Source organism: Liolophura sinensis, chromosome 6 (assembly GCF_032854445.1).
Source record: "Liolophura sinensis isolate JHLJ2023 chromosome 6, CUHK_Ljap_v2, whole genome shotgun sequence".
NCBI lineage: Eukaryota > Metazoa > Mollusca > Polyplacophora > Chitonida > Chitonidae > Liolophura > Liolophura sinensis.
In genome coordinates, this window is record NC_088300.1 from 63,905,527 (window position 1) to 63,926,406 (window position 20,880).

The 20,880-nt window shown below is 38.4% G+C and overlaps 1 protein-coding gene across 2 annotated transcripts; it reads left to right on the top strand.

Annotated features, from left to right (window-relative positions):
- The first annotated feature begins 851 nt into the window (after positions 1-851).
- LOC135466604 (ornithine aminotransferase, mitochondrial-like) lies at positions 852-16,795 on the top strand. Of its 2 annotated transcripts, none has more exons than XM_064744179.1 (9): positions 852-907; positions 7,100-7,300; positions 9,242-9,466; positions 10,478-10,701; positions 11,585-11,757; positions 12,368-12,446; positions 13,308-13,421; positions 15,266-15,404; positions 15,944-16,795. In XM_064744179.1, the coding sequence occupies exons 2-9, from the start codon at positions 7,114-7,116 to the stop codon at positions 16,105-16,107; spliced, it is 1,305 nt and encodes a 434-aa protein (XP_064600249.1). In that variant the 5' UTR covers positions 852-907; positions 7,100-7,113; the 3' UTR covers positions 16,108-16,795. The 2 variants fall into 2 exon arrangements, with proteins under 2 accessions (XP_064600249.1, XP_064600250.1); XM_064744180.1 differs by lacking the exon at positions 852-907 and adding an exon at positions 5,104-5,191 and having other exon boundaries at positions 15,944-16,794.
- Positions 16,796-20,880: the final 4,085 nt, after the last annotated feature.

Below are 20,880 nucleotides of genomic sequence, written 5' to 3' on the forward strand. Positions count from 1 at the left end.
CAATGCATAGTGTACTTTGACAAGGTCAGTTGTTGGGTAGTGATGGCGTTAATGTTGTATTGTGTGTAAATATACAAGAAATAAACATATCACATACCAGTATGTGTATTATATCTGGGAGGAACAGTCAGTTGAAACAGACTATACTGGAGATGTCTTTGCACAAGATCAATGAAATTTTTGCTGTTCTATTAGAATAGCCAAAATTAATAATCTTTCACCAAAATATCAGCCTCATCTGTGCGCAGTAGACCTACTGTTACTGTTCAAAATTACTATGTTAATAACGTTTGTTAAATTTAACTGTGGCATGCAGGTCAATTTGTAGCTTTTTTTCAAATTTTAGATCATTTTGACATGATAAACACAGGTATGTGTCTGATATTTTCGGAAAGGCATTAATTTAAGCTATCCTTGGAAATGAGAGAAAATTTAATTTATGAATTTAATAAATCCATGCCTGCTGAGCTGAGTCGTCTTGGGTAAAATTTCAACTTTTCCACATTTACTGGACAATGGGAGTCATTATTTCTTAAGTACTCAGCCGAATGTACATGTACTTATGACCCATGGTATCATATTTTGTTGAAAAATGTTACGTAACTGCAAAATGTGTGGTCTACGGATGTACGTACAAATTAAATTGAGAACGAATTACATAGTATTAAACCATATATGGCAGTATTTTATTTTTGCTGTATTGATCGAGTTCTGACTCATGGCCATCATAGCTTTTTATGCAAGCTTGCCTTTTTTTTTTTTTTTTTTTTTTTTTTTTTGCCTTTTTTTTCTGGTATGTGATGTATTGGGGAGGTAGTTGTCTCCCTTGTATAAGATCTCCGGCTTTGAAAACGTGTCCATCAGCAAGCGCTAAGAAGTTGTATCGAGGACAAGAATCTCACAAAATGTAAGTGTAATAAGCATACCTATGTTGTCTGACTGGTGCTAGATGTTATTACGGGAAAGATGCTGTGATCTTTTCAAATTATTGTTTGTGTTAAAAACGCAAGCAGTGTCTGTTAATTTTAAACTGTAAGAAAAAATGCGATGCTGCCCGCGTGTCGGTAAATAAATAACCCATATTGACTGTCCATTGTGATTGTCAGCGTGTCAGTTGTCAGCGCTTACTGACTGAGCATAAAAAACAGGCTGGTGGGGTATACATTACATTTGCGAAGAACGTTACAGTCATGAGGGGCTTTTGTCAACAGTGACATATTGTTCAGTTCCATTCGCCGCTTGAATAAAAAAATCGGTCATGATATTCTACGTTTTCTACGACCTGAAATGGTGTTAATATTGGAGCATGTGCATGTATAGCACTATAAATCTAGGCTTATATATAGGATAATCAAGAGTTAAATGTACCTATGTTCACAACTTAATATGTGCGTACATGTACTTCTACTAGCCCTGTAGGTCTGCAGTTCAAATCACTTAATTGTATAAAGCACTTCACTTGGAGAAACCATAAACATATACCGTACATACAGTAATTACTGTTGATAGTGAGCTGTTATGGTATTTCAGGGTTACAGATATGTACAACACAAAATAGGGATGGCCAATTTCCACATGCCTTGGTGGGACTACTGGTACATTAACTGTATGGTTTAGTGTCTTACACTGACTTACAATAAATTTAGAATCTAGGTTGCTCCAGTGATCACAGTTTAAAGATAAGGTAAAAAAATAACTGAAAGTGAGAAATGCTTGAATTAAGAAACAGAATGTATGCATAGGGTTTTTACACGAATAGTAGTGGGTTTCCCTTGTGGTCTGCTGGGGTTCCTCCCACCGTAAGGCTGGCAGCCATCGTATAAGTGAAATATTCTTGAGTATGGCGTTGGACACAAATCGAATAAGTGAATAAATTAGAACTTACATCATTAATCAGTATGTAAAGTCAAAAAAATTACAGGGACCTTTTGAGCCGGGTGATACAGTACTAAAGTATGCTGCTCGGATTTTCTCCTGTCATCAATACCAATATAATCTCTGTAATCAATGTCCGCATGTTTGAACTATAAAAATGGGCCTAATTTTCACATACATACATACATATATATATATATATATATATATATATATATATATATATATATATATATATATATATAAAATACTGTTGACCTGGCCCCTACATGTTTTGGATGATTCTGTCAAGACAGATGTCTATAGCCCCTGTACCCAACTGAACATGTACATGTAGGCTTACATGTAATTTCATTTCCACAAATGACATGCATGGAAGCTAAATCCACCCATGTTAAACTGGGTCCTATGGCTCTTAGAATCTCCAGCTGGGGTAAAAGAGGGTAACATGTGGGACAATCTATTGTTCTCCTACACATGGGCAGTAATGGGGGGGGGGATTTTTTTTTTTTTTTTTTTGCATATTTCTTCGCTCACAAGTTTCAATTGCAAAGTAATTTTTGTACTGTTAGATAGGCTTATTATGTTGGTTCCTCAAAAAAAATATATAAAACATTAAGTCCATATGTCAAATTGTTTGTTTTTATTCACAAATTTCTTACTTTTTCCGTGTTTATCTCATGCTGATTTTACCTGTGGTACATGTGTTTGAGGGAGTACATTTGCACATAGAAACACTTGACCCATGCACAAACATTAAAAAATATTCATGTACCATGGGCAACCACCACAGCATTCTGTCCATTATACATTTTAGGCATTTCCAGATTGTTTTTATTTCATCGAATGTGATGCACATTTCCTCATATAAACATATAAGCGTGTACTGTAATTCTTCAACCTTTTCGTATGATTACAAGGTGTCTATTCAAGCATATTCTGAAGGCATTTTTTCTGTGTAGACTGATAAAATTATGCTTTTTGTAAAGCCCTGAAATTGGTAAATCCAACCAGTGTAGTTTTGTCTCCAAAATCAAATTTAAAATGTGCTTAAATTTCACCGAAAGTTGTTCTTTTATATAGCGTAAGGTTGAAGAATTAGGCTATATGTATGTGTACATGTGTACTATACATTGATACTTGTTTTGTTTTCTTTTAATATTTAAATTGGATATTATAAAAATATGAAAGGACATATTCTTCTTGCATAATTAGGAACCCGTTTTTTTTTTAAATTAATCATCAGACTTTTTATCTGCAAACTGGCATATATGCAAAACTAAAACTCATGATAGGTTTAAAACACTATATCTGTGCAGTTATGCCATTTTATAACAGAGACTTCTGTGAGTTCCAAGTCTGTCTGCAGTGTTTGCCCACAAAAGAACCGTAACGTATTATATTGTCAACCATGTTTAGGTGGTGTTAACATAGACTTGTATATATACATGACATAAGAGTATTGCATAGGAAACCTGTGAAGCTATACTGTTACATACATAATGTTCACAGCCTAATTCTTCTAATTTTTAGGACAGATATTAGTAGTGTTGAAAGTGGAAGATTACATTTCTTTACTGGCCTAATGGGAAAGTAAAGGTATGAATATGTTTTTGATTTAATGGTCTAACCAGGTGACAAAAAAGAAACTCAATATTTTTGCTACAATTATATATATTGGCTAAAATGAACAGACCAGGTGTCCCAAAAGTTAGAAGAAATAGGGTAGCTAGAATTACATATATAGCAAGACACACATCCATCCGTCCGACACGATGCAAGCTAGCCAATGCCAGGCCAAGGACATATTTATCACAGTTTAACTTGTCATAAGTATATGAGGTTACCATTACAGTACCGGTAGCCTATTGTCTACAGTTGCCATAGTGCATTTTATAGCTTGATAAGCAGTATTTTGAAATTGAGTCAACATGTACATGAAATACTGTTAACATGCATATGAAGTACAATACAGGCCACTGCTAACTTTAAAGGAGAAGAAAACTTAAAAACATGACACTATAGGCTGAAAAGAGCACATTTTTTTCTATTTGGTGGTGCCTGCTGCATCATTTTGCGATTTTTCCTTGCCATACATGTAAAGCCTGAAAACGGCAAAGCTGGCATAAATCGCTGAGTCCATCGCGTCCTCCATCTTTGACACCCTGTAATTTATGTTAGAGATGTGTTGCCTCTCAGCCAGTGAGAGTCGTTAAAACTGCTGGCTTGTTCGTGCAATCTTGAAACCTACGTCCAACATTCCGGTTTCCCAATCGTCAAGCGGAAAACGAACTGTACTGTTCGCTACCTTCTGGGAAGAAGAGTTCCATCGGAAATGTACGAACTGCACTTTGGCAGTTACCAACTGGCAATTCTCCCCCTAACACAGAAGACTTCAGGACTAGTTCTTAGGCAAAATGGAGTCACCCACAGTAGATTTTGGCGCTGATTTATTTATAATTTATTAACTTGAGGTACATATTAGAATTTTCTTTAATCGCATGCACCTGCGAGGAAATGCATACTCTTTTCAATGGTATTTGATTGATATTTAAATTTTCTTCTCCTTTAACATACTGCGTGGATATTCTTACTATTGTTCTGTCTCAGACTTGATCAGACTGTTGGGTCATCTTGGTCAGATTATATTTATTTATTTATTTGATTGTTGTTTTACAGCGTACATGGGAATAAGGTCAGATTATACATATATTGTTGAACTGTTACAATGAACCGGTAGTAGGTATAACATAAATCCATTGACCAACCATGATAACACACAGTGCATCATGTGACCAGCCTCCAGCATTCAGAAAATTTTTCATCAAAAGTGGATAATATGTTACTGTATATATGAAGTGTAGTTGGTTATTTTTTCCAAGTTGCACATTTTATATGATTCTGTTTTGATTCAGTATCATCTTTTTGGAGGCAGTGTATAAGTGTTTTCTGAAGTTTGATCAAATTTGGTTTGCTGCTTAATTTTGTGACCCAGTGTCAAAAACCCGCTTGATACATGATACATTCCCGCTGCCTTAGTTTTGTATTCTCTAGATTAGCTTCTTTTGGCTGTGTTTATGCAGTACGAAATAAGTAAAGCTTCATGGCTCAGTTTGAAGGAAGTGAAAACCATAAATTTTAATTCTACAGTGATCCGAATTGTTTTAGGTCATGAACCATGACCTTAGTATGTTGCATCACTTCTGACCTAGAAGCTGCTAGGAGTAAAGTTAACAGGCTTGCTCTACAGAGCTTGTTCTGTGTTGTTCTGACCGAGTTCAGCTGTTCAGCTCTCTGTAGGTTTGGACCTGTGCATGTAAGTTTGTTTAAATTTGTATTGTTTATAGGTTAATGTTGAGTTTTGTATTAACATCACAGTTGCAATGTTGGCACATCCACCTGAATGAAGCCTAAAGGGTTTGCATTATCTTTTTGAATAGAAGAGGCCACCCTGAAAAATAAGGCGTGCTACCTGACAGAGAATTAAATGCAGAGTAAACTGTAACAAAAGTTCTTGTACAGTACTGGTAATAAATAGATGATGCAATGTTGACAAAATAGATGATGCAATGTTAACATCGACCCTGTTTGTTTATGTATTGGTCCATCATTGTCCTTTATAGATCGCAGTGTTATCGGAATAACAGTTATTGCAAACACGGTAGCCATCTGATGTTTCTGTGTTTGGGTAGTTTGTTTACATGTACATGGGATTTTCTCTTCACCTGCTCACACCTGTGTAAATCAATCAACATATTGGTGTTTGCTTTGTGCTTTAAGCTGAGTGTCACAATGACACTCCATATTTAGACCTGCAAGAGCATCAGGTTTTCGCAAAGAACTTGAAAATCAGCATGTTCCATTAATTGATTTATTTGGTTCATTTCATTTGCCATACTCAGGAGTTTTTTCATTTATGGCAGGATAATGGGTGTAGATAAAGAAAAGTAAGCAAGGACCTCAAAACACACATGTAAGGAAAACAAGAGCTGGATTTGAACCCATGACCTCATTGGTCAGAGGGCAGTGACCTTAACTGTGGCAGTCTACATGGCTCCTGTTGTGAATTTGGGCTCCTCATCATGTTCAGGCACTGATTGTGGGAAAACCGGAACTCCAGTGACCTGGATATCTGCCAGGCAGGTTAAGGGATAAGCCAGCTGTAGTTTTCCACCTTGTGTACACAAATACCTCTGACAAGTAGCACAACAATATCTGGTAACTGGACTGATAAATGATTTTGCTGTACATGTAGCAGGTTTGTCTTGAGGTAGTGTAAAACAAACATCTATATCAGACCATTGTATGAAAGATGACTCTTAGTCTTAATTTTCCCCATGTCCAATCCCTGATTGTTACCTAGTAATTAATTTTGTTATCAGTTCAAATCTCTACTTTAATTACCAGTATGTCTGGTTAATTGTAAATTTGTTGTAGAGTGGAATCTGTACTGTAGATACATGCACAAAACTGAGTGAGAAATCAGATGCTAGAATTAACCAATCATCCTTCATATCTAATTTGATTGATTTAAAATCAACTTTGATAGAACTGAAGTATAATATACAATACAGTTTATGTTCCCACAAATTTCTTATCAGTGTTCCAGATTTTAATATATCTGTCTTCCATGTAAGTGTACACGAAAGTACCAGATTCATTCATCCTTGTTTAAGGAGTTAGGAGACGTACAGGGTTTGTGGTTTACACTTCTTTAAAGGAGAAGAAAACATAAAAAAATGATTCTAAAATCACATGGAAGAGCATGAAAACTTGTAAATATGGTCTTTAGTATTTTTCAGTGAGTTTTTCTTTCAAGAGGAAGAGTATTTACCAGTAAAAACATTTTTGTAGGGTGGGTATTTGGGACCACCTATTGATGTATATTGCCTTTGCATAATTATGTTTTAAATAAGGATGTGATACATGTCTAATAAATTAATTTGAATGTAAATTTGTTGTTTATAACATCATTACACAAAGACAGTATCTACCAAGAGGTGGTCACAAATTACGAAAATTAAAAAAAGTCTCTTTATTTTTTCCTTTTCAAAAATTGAAAAAAAATATTGAAGACACGTATAGAGCTAACTTTTCACACCCTTTCATCCAAACTTCATGTAATTTTTAAATTTTGTCCACCTTTAAATATGATGCCTTGGGGGAAGACATTACAGGAATATTAAATACATTTTTGATGTGTATGTTACTTTCTGTTTGACAGCTGCCTGCGCCATTATGTTAAGCCGGTTTGTAAACCCTGTTAGACTGTTGGGGTCCAGTCTGAATGGTGTGCGCTGCAAGTCTACAGCAGTTGCGACTAGCGCATCTATAGGCAGTAAATCCCAGGCTGTATTCGACAGAGAAGACCGTTATGGAGCACACAACTACCACCCACTACCAGTCGCACTCTCCAAGGGCAAAGGTACCAAGCATTCAACATCACAACATGTACATGTATTAATACATGAATGTATTAATACATGAATGGGTCCCAGCTCTTGCTGGCTTCCTTTCCGGCTGTAAGTGGGAATGTCTGGCAGCAAACTGCAGATGATCGTGGGTTTCCCCCGGGCTCTGCCGGGTTTCCTCCCACCATAATGCTGGCCACCGCCGTAAAAGCGAAATATTCTTGAGTACGGTGTAAAACACCAATCAAATCAATGAAATAATACATGAATGTTGATGTATTTAAAGTACCAGGGCCATATCTATCAAAATACATTAAATGATCTGATTCCAAACTTTACTGACGATTTTGTGACTGTGCATATAGAAATTTTAAAAAAGTAACTCAAAATGATGCTTTCTAAGAACTTTTAAGTCTTTAAGTTTTCCAGAACCAAAGTGACTCTAGACTTGGCCCTGAGCACAGTTCTTTCATTTCATTTGTTTTCAGGCCCATGTGGGGTGGGGGAGGGGGCAATATTGAAGTCTTATTTGTCGTTTACTGGGGACTGCTTGCCTTCCACCAGCATGACATATAGGTTAAAATCATCTCCCGTGGACTTTGGTGCTAAAATCCTTTAAACTTTGGTTGTGGCCAGATATTCAAGATGCTGGTATTTCAGTAGATCCAGGATCAATCCTGGGTCGAGTCACACCTAAGACTTTAAAAGAGGAAATTGTAACTTCCTCACTTGGGGTTCAGCATGAAGGGGATAGTGCAACGACTGGTTGACCCATATCAGTATAATGGCTCGGGCAGGGCGGCTTACTTGCCTTCAGTAAGTCGTCAGTGAAGCACCACTAGATAAAAGAGCGGTGGAAATCCGTCCTTCAACAAGGAGGCACATTACATACACCCTAAGGAGACCTTTGTCGTCATATTACTGAAAAATTGGTATGTACGACGTTAAACCCCAAGCACTCACTCAGTCACACACAAACAGGGTGTTTTTTTCTACTCTAGTCTCAGACAGGGGATTTATTACCCTCCCTACCTCGTTTTTGTGTTAAGGACATTGTTATTGAGTTTGCTCAATGGGTGAGGGGCCTCCGTGGCTTAGTCGGTTAGCGCGCTAGCGCAGCGTAGTGACCCAGAAGCCTCTCACCAATGCGGTCGCTGTGAGTTCAAGACCAGCTCATGCTGGCTTCCTCTCCGGCCGTACGTGGGAAGGTCTGCCAGCAACCTGTGGAAGGTCGTGGGTTTCCGCCGGGCTCTGCCCGGTTTCCACCCACCATAATGCTGGCCGCCGTCGTATAAGTGAAATATTCTTGAGTACGGCGTAAAACACCAATCAAAAAAAAAAAAAATCAATCAATCAATGGGTGAAATTTATGTGTCATGTGTGAGAAAGTTTGTCAGCAATATGCCAAAGGCCAGTGATCTTCTCTAGGTACATCAAGGCTCTTCTCCCAAGACAATGACCTGCATCGTGTAAGTGGAATATTCTTGAGTACAGCATTAATTGCCAGTCAATATTAGCTTAAACTGTTCCCCATGTTACTGGCTCGCACATATATGTTGGGATTTAAGGTGCCATATTGATATGGACTTCACGTGGCCTCTGTGGCCGTGGGGGGTCATCAGGCTAGCATGGTGCAATGACCTAGGAGCCTCCCAACAGTGCAGAGGCTGGCAGTTCAGTCCAGCTCATACTATACCTGGGAAGGTCTGCCATTAAGCTTTAGATGGCCATGGGTTTCCCCTGGGCTCCGCCCAATTTCTTCTCACCATAATGCTGGCCCTGTCATACAAGTGAAATATTCTTGAGTACGACATAAAACACCAATCAAGTAAATGTAGAACTTTTATAAAATATAGAAGTTTAATACCTTTACTCATTGGTCATGTACTTCACAGATACATCTGTTTCTTTGTTATGGTATGTAGTGTGATATGAATGTATTTGCCTATATTCAGGTGTGTTTGTCTGGGACGTGGAAGGAAACAAGTATTACGACTTTCTGAGCGCGTACAGCGCGGTGAACCAGGGCCACTGTCATCCCCGTATCCTGGCAGCCCTCAGGGAGCAGTCCGAAGTGCTGGCTCTCTCCTCAAGGGCTTTCTACACCAATGTACTGGGAGAGTATGAGGAGTATGTCACGCAGCTGTTTGGTTATGATAAAGTCCTACCCATGAACACAGGTGAGCTGCTCTGCACATGCACATAGGGCTTTGACATAGCATAAATATACAAGGCAGTGAGTAAGTTAAACCATAGCTGCAAGTATCGAGTCGAAGTTTATATACCGAACAGAGAGTTTTCGTATTCTGTTAATGTTAGTGTATGAAATCAGGGCACAGTTTCAGAAAGATGTCCTACATATTGGACAGTATTAAGGTAATATCGACTAACAAAATATTGTAGGGGCCTCCGTGGCTCAGTTGGTTAGCGTGCTTGCGCAGCGTAATGACCCAGGAGTCTAGCTCATGCTGGCTTCCTTTCCGGTCATACGTGGGAAGGTCTGCCAGCAACCTGCAGATGGTCGTGGCTTTCCCCAGGGCTCTGCCCAGTTTCCACCTACCATAATGCTGGCCGCTGTCATATAAGTAAAATATTCTTGAGTACGACGTAAAACACCAATCAAATTAATAAATAAATACAAAATATCATATGACACATGTACAATGAAAAAATTCTTGAGTATGGTGTAAAGACCAATCAAATAAATAAATACAATGAAAAAATGTTGTATGCCGCTTTGTAAAAAGTTTGAAAATATCTCTGCTTGTGGCAATAAAATAAACTATTTGATATAGTAGACAGTTTACTCACATGGGTTGTAATGAAGTGTTCCGATGGAGATTCGTCTTATAGCACAGGAATCAGACTTTTGGTGTGTCTAAAGTTGTCATTATTATTGATAATTAGCTTGTAAAAGCCTGCAAAAATTTTAAGTTTTACTTAAGAACATTTCAGCATTAGCTACATCAAAAAATCCTGTGATATTGCCAGATAGTTTAGTTTAATATTTTATCTGTCAGTCTCCAGCAGTCAAGCACCTCATTAAATGAATGACCCATGTTAAATGATAGGATGTCAAAAGTTTGACTAAACAGGTCAGCAGACAGGCAGTATGACATCCCGTTACCACTTATCTACCTGGCCACAGAATAGAGAATGAAGTATTGACTCTTACTGGTTTTGTTGTTGAGGCGTGGAGGGTGGAGAGACAGCGTGTAAGCTGGCCAGGAAGTGGGGGTACAAAGTGAAGAAAATCCCCAACAACAAGGCCAAAATCATCTTTGCCGAGGGGAACTTCTGGGGACGCACTCTGGCTGCCATATCAAGCTCTACAGACCCGTCTAGTTATGATGGATTTGGGCCGTTCATGCCTGGCTTTGGCATTGTGCCCTACAATGATTTAGCAGCATTAGAGGTAAGCAATTTGATGTATCAACATTCCAACAAGCTTGTGATTTGGAACAATACTGGTTATTGGGGGGCTCCATGGCTTAGTTGGTTAACATGCTAGCACACTATAATGACCCAGGAGCCTCTCACTGTGAGTTCAAGTCCAGCTCATGGCTTCCTTTCCAGCCGTATGTGGGAAGGTCTGTCAGCAACCTGCAGGTGGCTGCGGGTTTCCCCCTGACTCTGCCCAGTTCCTCCCCACCATAATGTTGGCCACCATCGTTTAATTGAAATCTTCTTAAGTTCAGCATAAATCTGGATGTTGGTTAAGGCAAGATAACTGATATAGCCCATTACTCTGTAATATTACTCATTGAATTATACCATAGAGTTATCTTCCACTAGAAAACTTTCAGGTGGCACTATATGCCTATCTTGGTCATGGGCCATAATTGACTTTTCACTTGTTTCCCATTGTGCTAAAGTTGTTTGTTTTCCTAGTGCAGTATGTCTTTTATAACTGTCTTGTCTTAACATCAAACAATGAAGATTGAAATTTCAAAGAGCTTTTATAAAGAAGGTTACCTCTACCCTTTGTAGTCTTTGTCATTTGTCGAACAGCAGCAGACCATTTCATAAATCTCAAGAAAATAAGAGTTTGGAGGCCTGCCCCATTGTGGTATCAGCTGTGTTTTATCTGAAATTTCTCCAATGACTAAACTTACTGCTTTTTTGCCTGGTTTTGAGACTTCTGTTGTTCCTCTGGAAAAGTATAAGTTTCAACACCTTGGTAATACATGTATTTCACAATCTTTCTTTTCCTCTAAGACTGCACTTTTTTGTTGGGAACATATTTATATGCAAATACAGAATGCTATTGTTTGTTTTCATAAATTGGATCTTCACAGAAAGAGCTACAGGACCCTAATGTATGTGCGTTTATGGTGGAGCCAATTCAGGGGGAAGCCGGAGTTGTGGTCCCTGATCCGGGCTATCTGAGCAAAGTGCGAGAGCTCTGTGACAAGCACAATGTTCTGTGGATAGCTGATGAGGTCCAGACTGGACTGGGCAGGACAGGAAGGTGGGTTGATGACTGACAGCCTGGTTTTTGTATCTGCTGGTATGGGGAAATGTAAACCTGTGGTGAGATTATTTGTTTTATTCGATTCATATTTTAGGCTGTGCTGATGAATACTGCACTGAAACGAAGGCAGCGAGGTTTATGGGTGAAAAAACCAGGTGTAATCACGACACCTTGCAACTTCATTTTTGGAGGAAGAACACAGTATTCAGCTAACAAGGGTTCCCTATGGTGATTAAGATAAAGAAACCCTTTTTTATTAGTAAATATCATTAGTAATTTGGATTTCAAGGGGGTATGTAGAAATTCTTACAAATTGACTTCAAGTGCCAGCTTAGCAAAGCATGTCTAGCGTTACATGCACGTAACGTCCATGGAAAGAACGGTAGTTATTATGTGGCCACGGTAGGCCTACATGTAGTTACGTGCACGTAGCGCTATGTGGGCATTGTTAAAACTGGCTCCAGCTGTGTTAAGGTTAGGGTATGCTAACTCCTTGATGTGTTTTTGTTTGAGATGATACATAGACATTGCGTACAAGTTCAGCACTGTGTAAATGTTGGATACATGTAAGTGTAACTCACCTGTGTTGCGATTGGTGTCATTGTAGGCTGCTGTGTGTCGACCATGAGAATGTTCGCCCTAACCTAGTTGTGCTTGGGAAGGCTTTATCTGGTGGAGTCTACCCCGTAAGTCTACCTTGTCTATAACTCTAACTCTGTTTAACCACCATTACAGAACTTTTGGGTGTGTGAAATGTTCTTTACTATTGATATTTTATTTTTTAACACTCGCACATTATGAATGGATAATAATTGACAAGTGAGTTTGTGATGACAACACTGTCACACTGATGTCAGATGATGACTTAAGATGACCTTTTCTAGTTGTCAACATTTGATTTTGTGTTTTGTGAGCTGGCTTAGAGAACTTTTTAAAAATTTTACTTTTATGGTGTACAAACATAAATATGTACAATTACAAAAGAACTGTGAAAAGTTGGAGAAGATCAGAACAGTCTTACTTAGGTGTTTGTTTAGTAACTATTGTTTATGTTTATCCTATCTCTTCAGACAGTACTAATAATGATCAAAGGGGTGTAGTGTCACCTAATTAAAAGATTCAAGTTATTATAGGTTATCTGTGAGTTGAGAAGGGTACATGGGGATTTAAACCATGGGTGTGAGATTTTAACCCTTGTGATGTGACAATGCAGCGTCAGAAAGAAAATGATGTCAGTCTGCACAGTAATTCGGCTGCACAGGGTTTAAATTTCATACACCCCGTGTGGGCATGGCCTACAGCTTTGACAAGAGTACATCCACATTTTAACCCTCCTGATCAGCCATTGACAAACCGCAATCATGGATGATGTAGGGACAGAATGTCCTATTTGAAATAAGATTCGTCAGATTAGATCAACAGATCTTTTTCATTACACGTATTAAATTATTAAATTTCTGTCTCTATACCTTTGTGTTTGACGTGTGTTTGATTAGGCTTTTAATTACTCTATTTGGTTATGAAAATACCCATATTTTGCTTTGCAGGTGTCTGCTGTCCTGGCTGATGATGAAGTGATGCTATGTATACAGCCTGGGGAGCATGGGTCTACATACGGAGGCAATCCCATTGCATGTAAAGTAGCCCTAGAAGCTCTGCAGGTATGGCTCTTGTTTGTTAATCTGATGTAGTTGTTTTGAAACTGTGATAATTAACACACCGACATCTAGCTCTGAGATCGGTTAGTCATGTTCCCAGCTTAACTTCAGCTTTTTAACTACTCTGTATCGTTGCATCCACTAACCTGGAACCTGATCCTCATGCCTGCGCTGTCCTCAAAACTTCAGCTTTTTAACTACTCTGTATCGTTGCATCCACTAACCTGGAACCTGATCCTCATGCCTGCGCTGTCCTCAAAACTTCAGCTTTTTAACTACTCTGTATCGTTGCATTTACTAACCTGGAACCTGATCCTCATGCCTGCGCTGTCCTCATGCCTGCGCTGTCCTCATGCCTGCGCTGTCCTCAAAACTTCAGCTTTTTAACTACTCTGTATCGTTGCATCCACTAACCTGGAACCTGATCCTCATGCCTGCGCTGTCCTCAAAACTTCAGCTTTTTAACTACTCTGTATCGTTGCATTCACTAACCTGGAACCTGATCCTCATGCCTGCGCTGTCCTCAAAACTTCAGCTTTTTAACTACTCTGTATCGTTGCATTTACTAACCTGGAACCTGATCCTCATGCCTGCGCTGTCCTCATGCCTGCACTGTCCTCAAAACTTCAGCTTTTTAACTACTCTGTATCGTTGCATTCACTAACCTGGAACCTGATCCTCATGCCTGCGCTGTCCTCAAAACTTCCATTGCTGTGTGCCACAAAAAGATGTGTCCAGAGATCCTTAAGTAATTCTGAATTCATATCACCTCGTTATGTGGGAATAATAAAGACCATAACATTGCAAATAACACAGATTTGACTGAAGCATCCACTCAGACACCATACGACCATTTTCGAATCACATGACTGTTGCTATGGTGAACTCGGCTGCTCTTCCCAGAATTAAGATCATCTCCTTTTTCACAGTAGTTGATTGTAGTTCCTTTCTGTTCATTATTAACACACAAATTAAAGTGAAGACGCCCACACAATTTGGCAATCGCCCTTTAGATGGCGCACATCTCATTGGTTTCAATCCAATCATTCCATGAGTTTATCTTTTTCCGGACTATGCCAAGTGAGACCGACTGGAATTGACAATGGGGGTTAGTAAAGTTTGGCTTGCTGCCTTTTCCCCGGATACATCACTGAATTTCTGAAAGCTAAGGTGGGAAGAATGAAACCGATCTCACATCTAACTGACATCGTAATCTGGTCATAAAAGAAACATTGATGGGTCGATTGGGCAACATGGGCTATGTCATATTTTACAAATTCAAGTGTTACAGCAGTAACATCCTGTCAAAACAGTATTCAGTAAATGCCCTTTGGTTTTTCATCTAAAAAGGTGACCCCTTGTGCCTGTCTGTGGTTGTTAGTGATTGCGCACTAGGGAGATGGTGTAGTTTCTTAACAAGATTCTGTCAAGCGTTGTCTTGATGAAACCATTTAACATGCTCATGCTACGCTGAGCAGTCAGTTCAAATCTTTGCCAGGTGAGAATCAGGAATTTGGTACAGCACAACCTACTTTACTTATTCGCTATGTCAAAGCAGAGCTACATGTTGGTCATTCTGTCTGTCAGTCAGATTTTGGACATCTTATCTTTTAACATGGGCCAATTACTTACTGATGATCCTAATGCAAGATGAGATGGAATCCCATATGAGAGAAGTCACAGCTATTGTTAATTTGCAATGAACAAAAAACAAAAGGAAGGTAAAATTCCTGGGAGTTTCATGATTCTTTCTATACCTGTAAAGATCTTGAATGTACAGACAATTGACTGTCACATTTTAGTTTTAACTGCAAAGCCATGTAAAAAATCGTTAACTATTACTTCAGGTGTTACAAGACGAGAAGTTGACCGAGAATGCTGAGAAACTGGGAAATGTACTGCGGTCAGAGTTGGGCAAACTGCCCCAAGATGTCGTCCGTATTGTCAGAGGAAAAGGCCTTCTCAACGCCATTGTGATCAATTCCAGTAAGTCCAACTCAGAAATCTCTTATGATGTTACCTTGTCATGGTTATTTTCTTAATAAGAACAAAAAAAACAGGAATAGTTTTGTTGATGGACATTAACCTAAGTGTTTGTGGCTTATTTTACACTGCTACCCCATGTGCAAGTGGAGATGATTTTTTCAACAACATACCAGCTGGATACGTTCACTTCCTGAAATAGTATCCTGTCATGCTGTAAATAACAGGATTTGAACTTGTTACTCCCTTATTGATGAAGCACATGGTTCATAGATATCACTTTGCTATTACATTTTTGGTATTTGTTCCTGACCTGGAAATGTGTGATTGTTTCGTACGCACTCTTTGCAGTTTCCTCCGCCCATAAATTGGATAGTTATCACATTATTGATGTTTTCTTCAACTTCAAATTTATCATCTCAAGGGAGATAACTCGTTTTGGACAGGCGATCCCTCGGTCACCGTTTAGAGTCGTGATGATTTGAAATGGCTTGCATTGTTCATTTGTGGGCATTTCAGTGTTTGTTTCTTTTTTCCTGCAGAGTACGATGCGTGGGAAGTGTGTTTGAGACTGCGTGATAATGGATTACTTGCCAAACCCACTCACGGGGACATCATTCGCTTTGCTCCTCCCCTTGTGATAACTAATGAACAGATCCAAGAATGCTCCCAAATTATCGAAAAAACCGTCATGAGCTTCAAATAAACTATGGATCAGTCAGGGAACACATCAGTTGACACAGATACTAATATTTTTATGTCTCTAAAGCTCCAGATATTTGAGATGTTTATCGTTTTATGAAATACCTCAAAGTAGATCTCGTTAAAGCCCAGTAGATGATGGTTGGAATTTATTAAAATTTTGTTTTGAAGTTTAATTTTATATCTTGTTAATGTCAAATCTTCAGTAGTCAAATTGGACTGAACAGATCTGCATACTGTATTTGTTTATGTTTGTGTTGTTATTTTTCTCAGTAAACAGTCTATTCTTAGTTTTTCAAGAATTCTGTGGGTTTATTTGTTCATGCATTTAAAACTCAGGTTGAGTGTTTCCATGTAAATAGTGGATAAACTTGAATAAGTAATAAAACGTTTATAGCACACAAGTTGCATTTGTTTGAATGGAGACTGAGAAAGCTTATTGAAAGACAGCATAACATTTAACTGAAAATTTCTGTAAATACCTGATATCTCATAGTACTGTCAGTTTTAGCACTCCAGTCAATAGATTACTTCCATTGTATTACATGGGTAATGAAAAACAAATCTTAAATATATTTGATTACTAGAAACTTTATTACATGGTGTGAAGGGGAAAATGTCTCGATCAGATATTATCAGCATTATTTGGGGGGAGGGGGGTTATTGAAAGGTTGGGTTTGTAAATACTAACTTCAATGAGGTACAGGTGATTTGTGGACTTAAGAATCATGTATTATTATTATTATTATTATTATTATTATTATTATTCACAAGTCTTGATACTCTTGTTCATGCAGATAATAACCTGTTTGTTTCTGGTCACTTGTACACAACAGCTGGCACACAGTGTTTGTGTGACAGTTATCATTTGGGAAAATATATAATTTCTCAAGCATGTATGAAAAGTGGTTGAATATTTTCTTTAGTTTAAAGCCAAATTCCCCGTGTAAACTTCCGAATATCAGAACTTTCAGTTCTTGGGTGAATGAGAAATGAAAGTTTATATTATGCCATGGATAGCGTTGCATGCATAAATCAGGTCACCGCTGGTTTGACTCCGGCTTAACCTTGGGAGGTTTGTCAGGTACTTGTCAAAGGTTTTATGTTGAACCAGAGCTGTGAGTACGTTAGATATACAGATTTAAAATCAAATTTTAAACAATTTCGAATAAAAATTTACATTTCCACGATTTAATTGTGACTAGAATTTGGAAGAGATTCACAAGTCTTCCAGACAAAAGTTGGTGAGATTGTACAATATCTCATCATTTCATACGGCTCTGATTTATGTTTTAACGCTGTACTCGAGAATATTTCCTTTGACACGTCCTTACAAACTCCAGCATTTGACGAGTCACACACAGCTTCTCCATTATGATAGTAGGCACAAACTGTACACTCAAAAAATTAATCTTTCAAAATTAACAGAAAGTTTGTTGTCTGAGTTATGCTAGAATGTACTCTGTTATTATAACACAATATTGTGTCATATTCAACATAATATCCTGTTTGGCTAATATAATGGTTATGTTCAATTAATAGAGTATGTGTTATATTTTATAGAACAATTCTAGCATCCCTCAGGTAACAGCTTTCCCGTTAAATTTAACATTAATTTTTTAATGTACATGTAAGCTCTAATATTAAAGGACTGAGACATCTTCAGAGCACTTTTCTGTGGCTCATTTCAATATTGTATTTGAAATATCGTCAAAGTTCTGCGTAAGCTATGGGGCTTAGCATCACCGATGGCTGTTACCTTTCATCCCAGTGTGCATATAGTGCGAGGGAAGATTATCTCCGTCATGTACCGTCTATGTTATCATGTCAACGCAACTCCTACAATTTTCCACTGATTTTCATGGAGATTTGCAGATATGTCAGGGACAAAATGTGAAAATGCGTGAGCATTTTGGTTCCTATCCATGAATAATTTTCGAAGTTATGGTTGCTGGAAAGTGGAAGCTGCGGTGCCGGTGTTTAGAAAATATGTCATTTTGCCCCCCATTTTGTAAGCACCTGTACATACTGCATATAAGTACAAGATATACATGTAGCGCTTTTTTGAATGAAAATGTTTATGTAAAAAACTATCCAAAACAAATAGGAAAATAATGCCTCCACGATTAGAATTTAATCTGTCCCTGTTTATGGTAAGGAGATTGTGCTTACAAATTTTGGTAGCTCTGTCTTAAATAGTTCTCGTGTCCACGAGATATTCCCGAAAGTCAAAATCTGTAAACTAATGCTCTCAAGTTGGAAATTGAATTATGTCAATGTTCACAATGATGGAAATGTGTTTACCAAATACAAAAGTTTGGCCTATCTCAAATATAGTTTTTGAAAAATCGTGTCCACAAGTAATACACATCACTATAAATCCGGACAGACAGGTGCAACTCAAGATCCCCCCATTGGCTTCAATTAGGAAATTCTTCTTGAGGTTCTCGACGAATTTTAACGAGACTTAACAGATGAGCGGATTCCATTGCGTGAATTTTTGTCCTAAGTTATCGACGTTTGAAGATATAATCAGTATGGACAATTCAATTGCAATTCCTAAGCTTCCAATGCATGAGGCGCTATATGTGGATATACTCGCACTTCCATTTTTAAGTTCCATACGGCCCTTTGAGGATGCAAACTTGTGTTTAGGGAAAACGACAGCTTGTCAACTAAAGGTTTTCCGCATTTCTCAACGAAATATCACAAGACTTTGGTAATAGGAAAATGCTTTGGACTAAAGATGTGCATATTTATTCCATTTCGTGTTTTATTGTCCATCTTATTCCAGTTCAGTGGTAGAATATGGGCTCAATTGTATATTATATCTTTTCACATGTGCCATTATATGTATGCGCTTGTCTAAGCAGGATTATCGAACATTGAGATGATTCTTTTATGGTTTAGTTGGTAAACGTGTCTGTTTGTCATCCATACTCCTAAACCGTAGGTTTGCCGTGTGTGCCAGGAGATTTCTCGTGTATACCAGAAGGTGTGTCGTTGTAACAACTTGTCGTGTGTTCCAGAATGTTTGTTGTGTGTATCAGAATGTGCCGAGTGTACCAAAATGTTTGTGGCTTATCCCGGGCACTCCGGCTCTTTCCACCCATAAACAACACAGCCATCTTGCAAATGGGTGATACGTTCTTGAGCACGACGTCAAACAGTTTAACACCAATCAATCAGTCAATCATAGCTGGTCTCGCCAAAAAAGCGCTTGGTTTTTGACAAGGGTGGAGGGAGGGGGTACGCCATCTACTGATGGCCTTTATTAGTAGATTTTAGAGCATCACGGAAAAGATAGTATAGACGAAAATAAAAATACAAAATCAAATTTAGGTGGTTTTCTCCGCGATGCATCAATGCATCTTTGTTTTAACTATAGGCAATAAATGTTTTGACAAGGCTTTTGGAACTTCTCCGGATCTAACAGCCAACATGTAGGCCTAATTAATAATGTCCATACTTTAAATTTTCACACAATAGTTTAAATGTGTTAAGTACATGCGTATATGTACATTATGACTATCAGAAATAATTACCTTTTCCCTCTTTCCTGTCTGAAATTCAGCCTGCGTCCATCAATAGAGGACTGACACGAGGGTACGGCGGCCGACCACGCGCCAGCTCTCCCTGCACCGGTCGCTACCTGTGTGAGGGGAAAACAGTAGGACCCTAACTGACAGCTTCTATAGGTATGATAATATCGAAGATGTCACTCACATTGGCTAAAGTCCTTTCAGTCATTGTTTGAAGTTCAGTGTCGTATTTCAGGTGTATAATGTTTAAATCTGTCCATGGCCAGTGTTCGGGAGAAAAAAAAAACAGAACCCACAAAGATCTGCATCCACACCGGTTTAACGATAACAATTACTTCCACAATTGACTAATGCTTGATCGTTTGACAATGCTCAAACACAAACCATGGGCTCGCATTTCAAAACTAATGTCATATCCCGTGTATTTTATAACAATGGTTCCCGTAAGCGGCTGACTGGAGGGGCGTGCTCAGGGAATGGAATCGCGGTATTGATGTTGACACCATGTTTACGTGACATGAACTGATGTCGACAGGTATACAAGATGTAACTGACAGGTGTAAACAGAGAACTCTAAGCCGGTATATAAACATAGGGAACCTTTTTGTTGCTTGTCAGAATAAATACAACCATAGATTTAGACATTATTTATTGTTTGCTGTATTATAATTTCTCCTCTTGTCCTTATATGGTTGTTCTTCACAATTAAGGGTCGTTTTCACAGAGCCATTTTTGTGAACTGCAGTCAAAATCTGAAATGTTATTTAAAAAGGTTAAAATTTACGAGACAAACTGTATATGAAGACAAATATGACAAAGTTTAAATCTGTTGGAACGTAAACTGTGAATTATATCGAAGTTTGAAGTTTTGGCTGAAGTCAAAAATCGCTCTGTGGAATCTGTCCTGAGGACATATTTGGTGATAACAACTACGCATACACACGCCGCATATTACGCATTTTGGCGATAGGTTAACGTTTAAAATTTTCCTACAAATTTGTGATTGACGATAGCTACAGACCTCTGTAGAGCCGAAGTCGTGGTTACAACTCATCCTCATGTGTGGATGTCGTTCTTTTCCATTATAGCAGTTCTTTTTGCTGACAGATGTTTGCCGCCGTGTGTCAATTTGTTAACCGTTGGTTCCGACCAGCTCATTCCACGCCCACCTTTTAGCAGCCAAAATCACCTCTGCATTACACCTTTTTTCTCACAGCTACTCCATGGGAACCCTT

Excerpts from the sequence above, each read along its gene's own strand:
- LOC135466604 (XM_064744179.1), top strand. The coding sequence starts at position 7,114 with ATGTTAAGCCGGTTTGTAAACCCTGTTAGACTGTTGGGGTCCAGTCTG. Across the intron at positions 9,467-10,477 it reads AGTCCTACCCATGAACACAG|GCGTGGAGGGTGGAGAGACA; the intron begins GTGAGCTGCTCT and ends TTTGTTGTTGAG. Across the intron at positions 10,702-11,584 it reads ATGATTTAGCAGCATTAGAG|AAAGAGCTACAGGACCCTAA; the intron begins GTAAGCAATTTG and ends GGATCTTCACAG.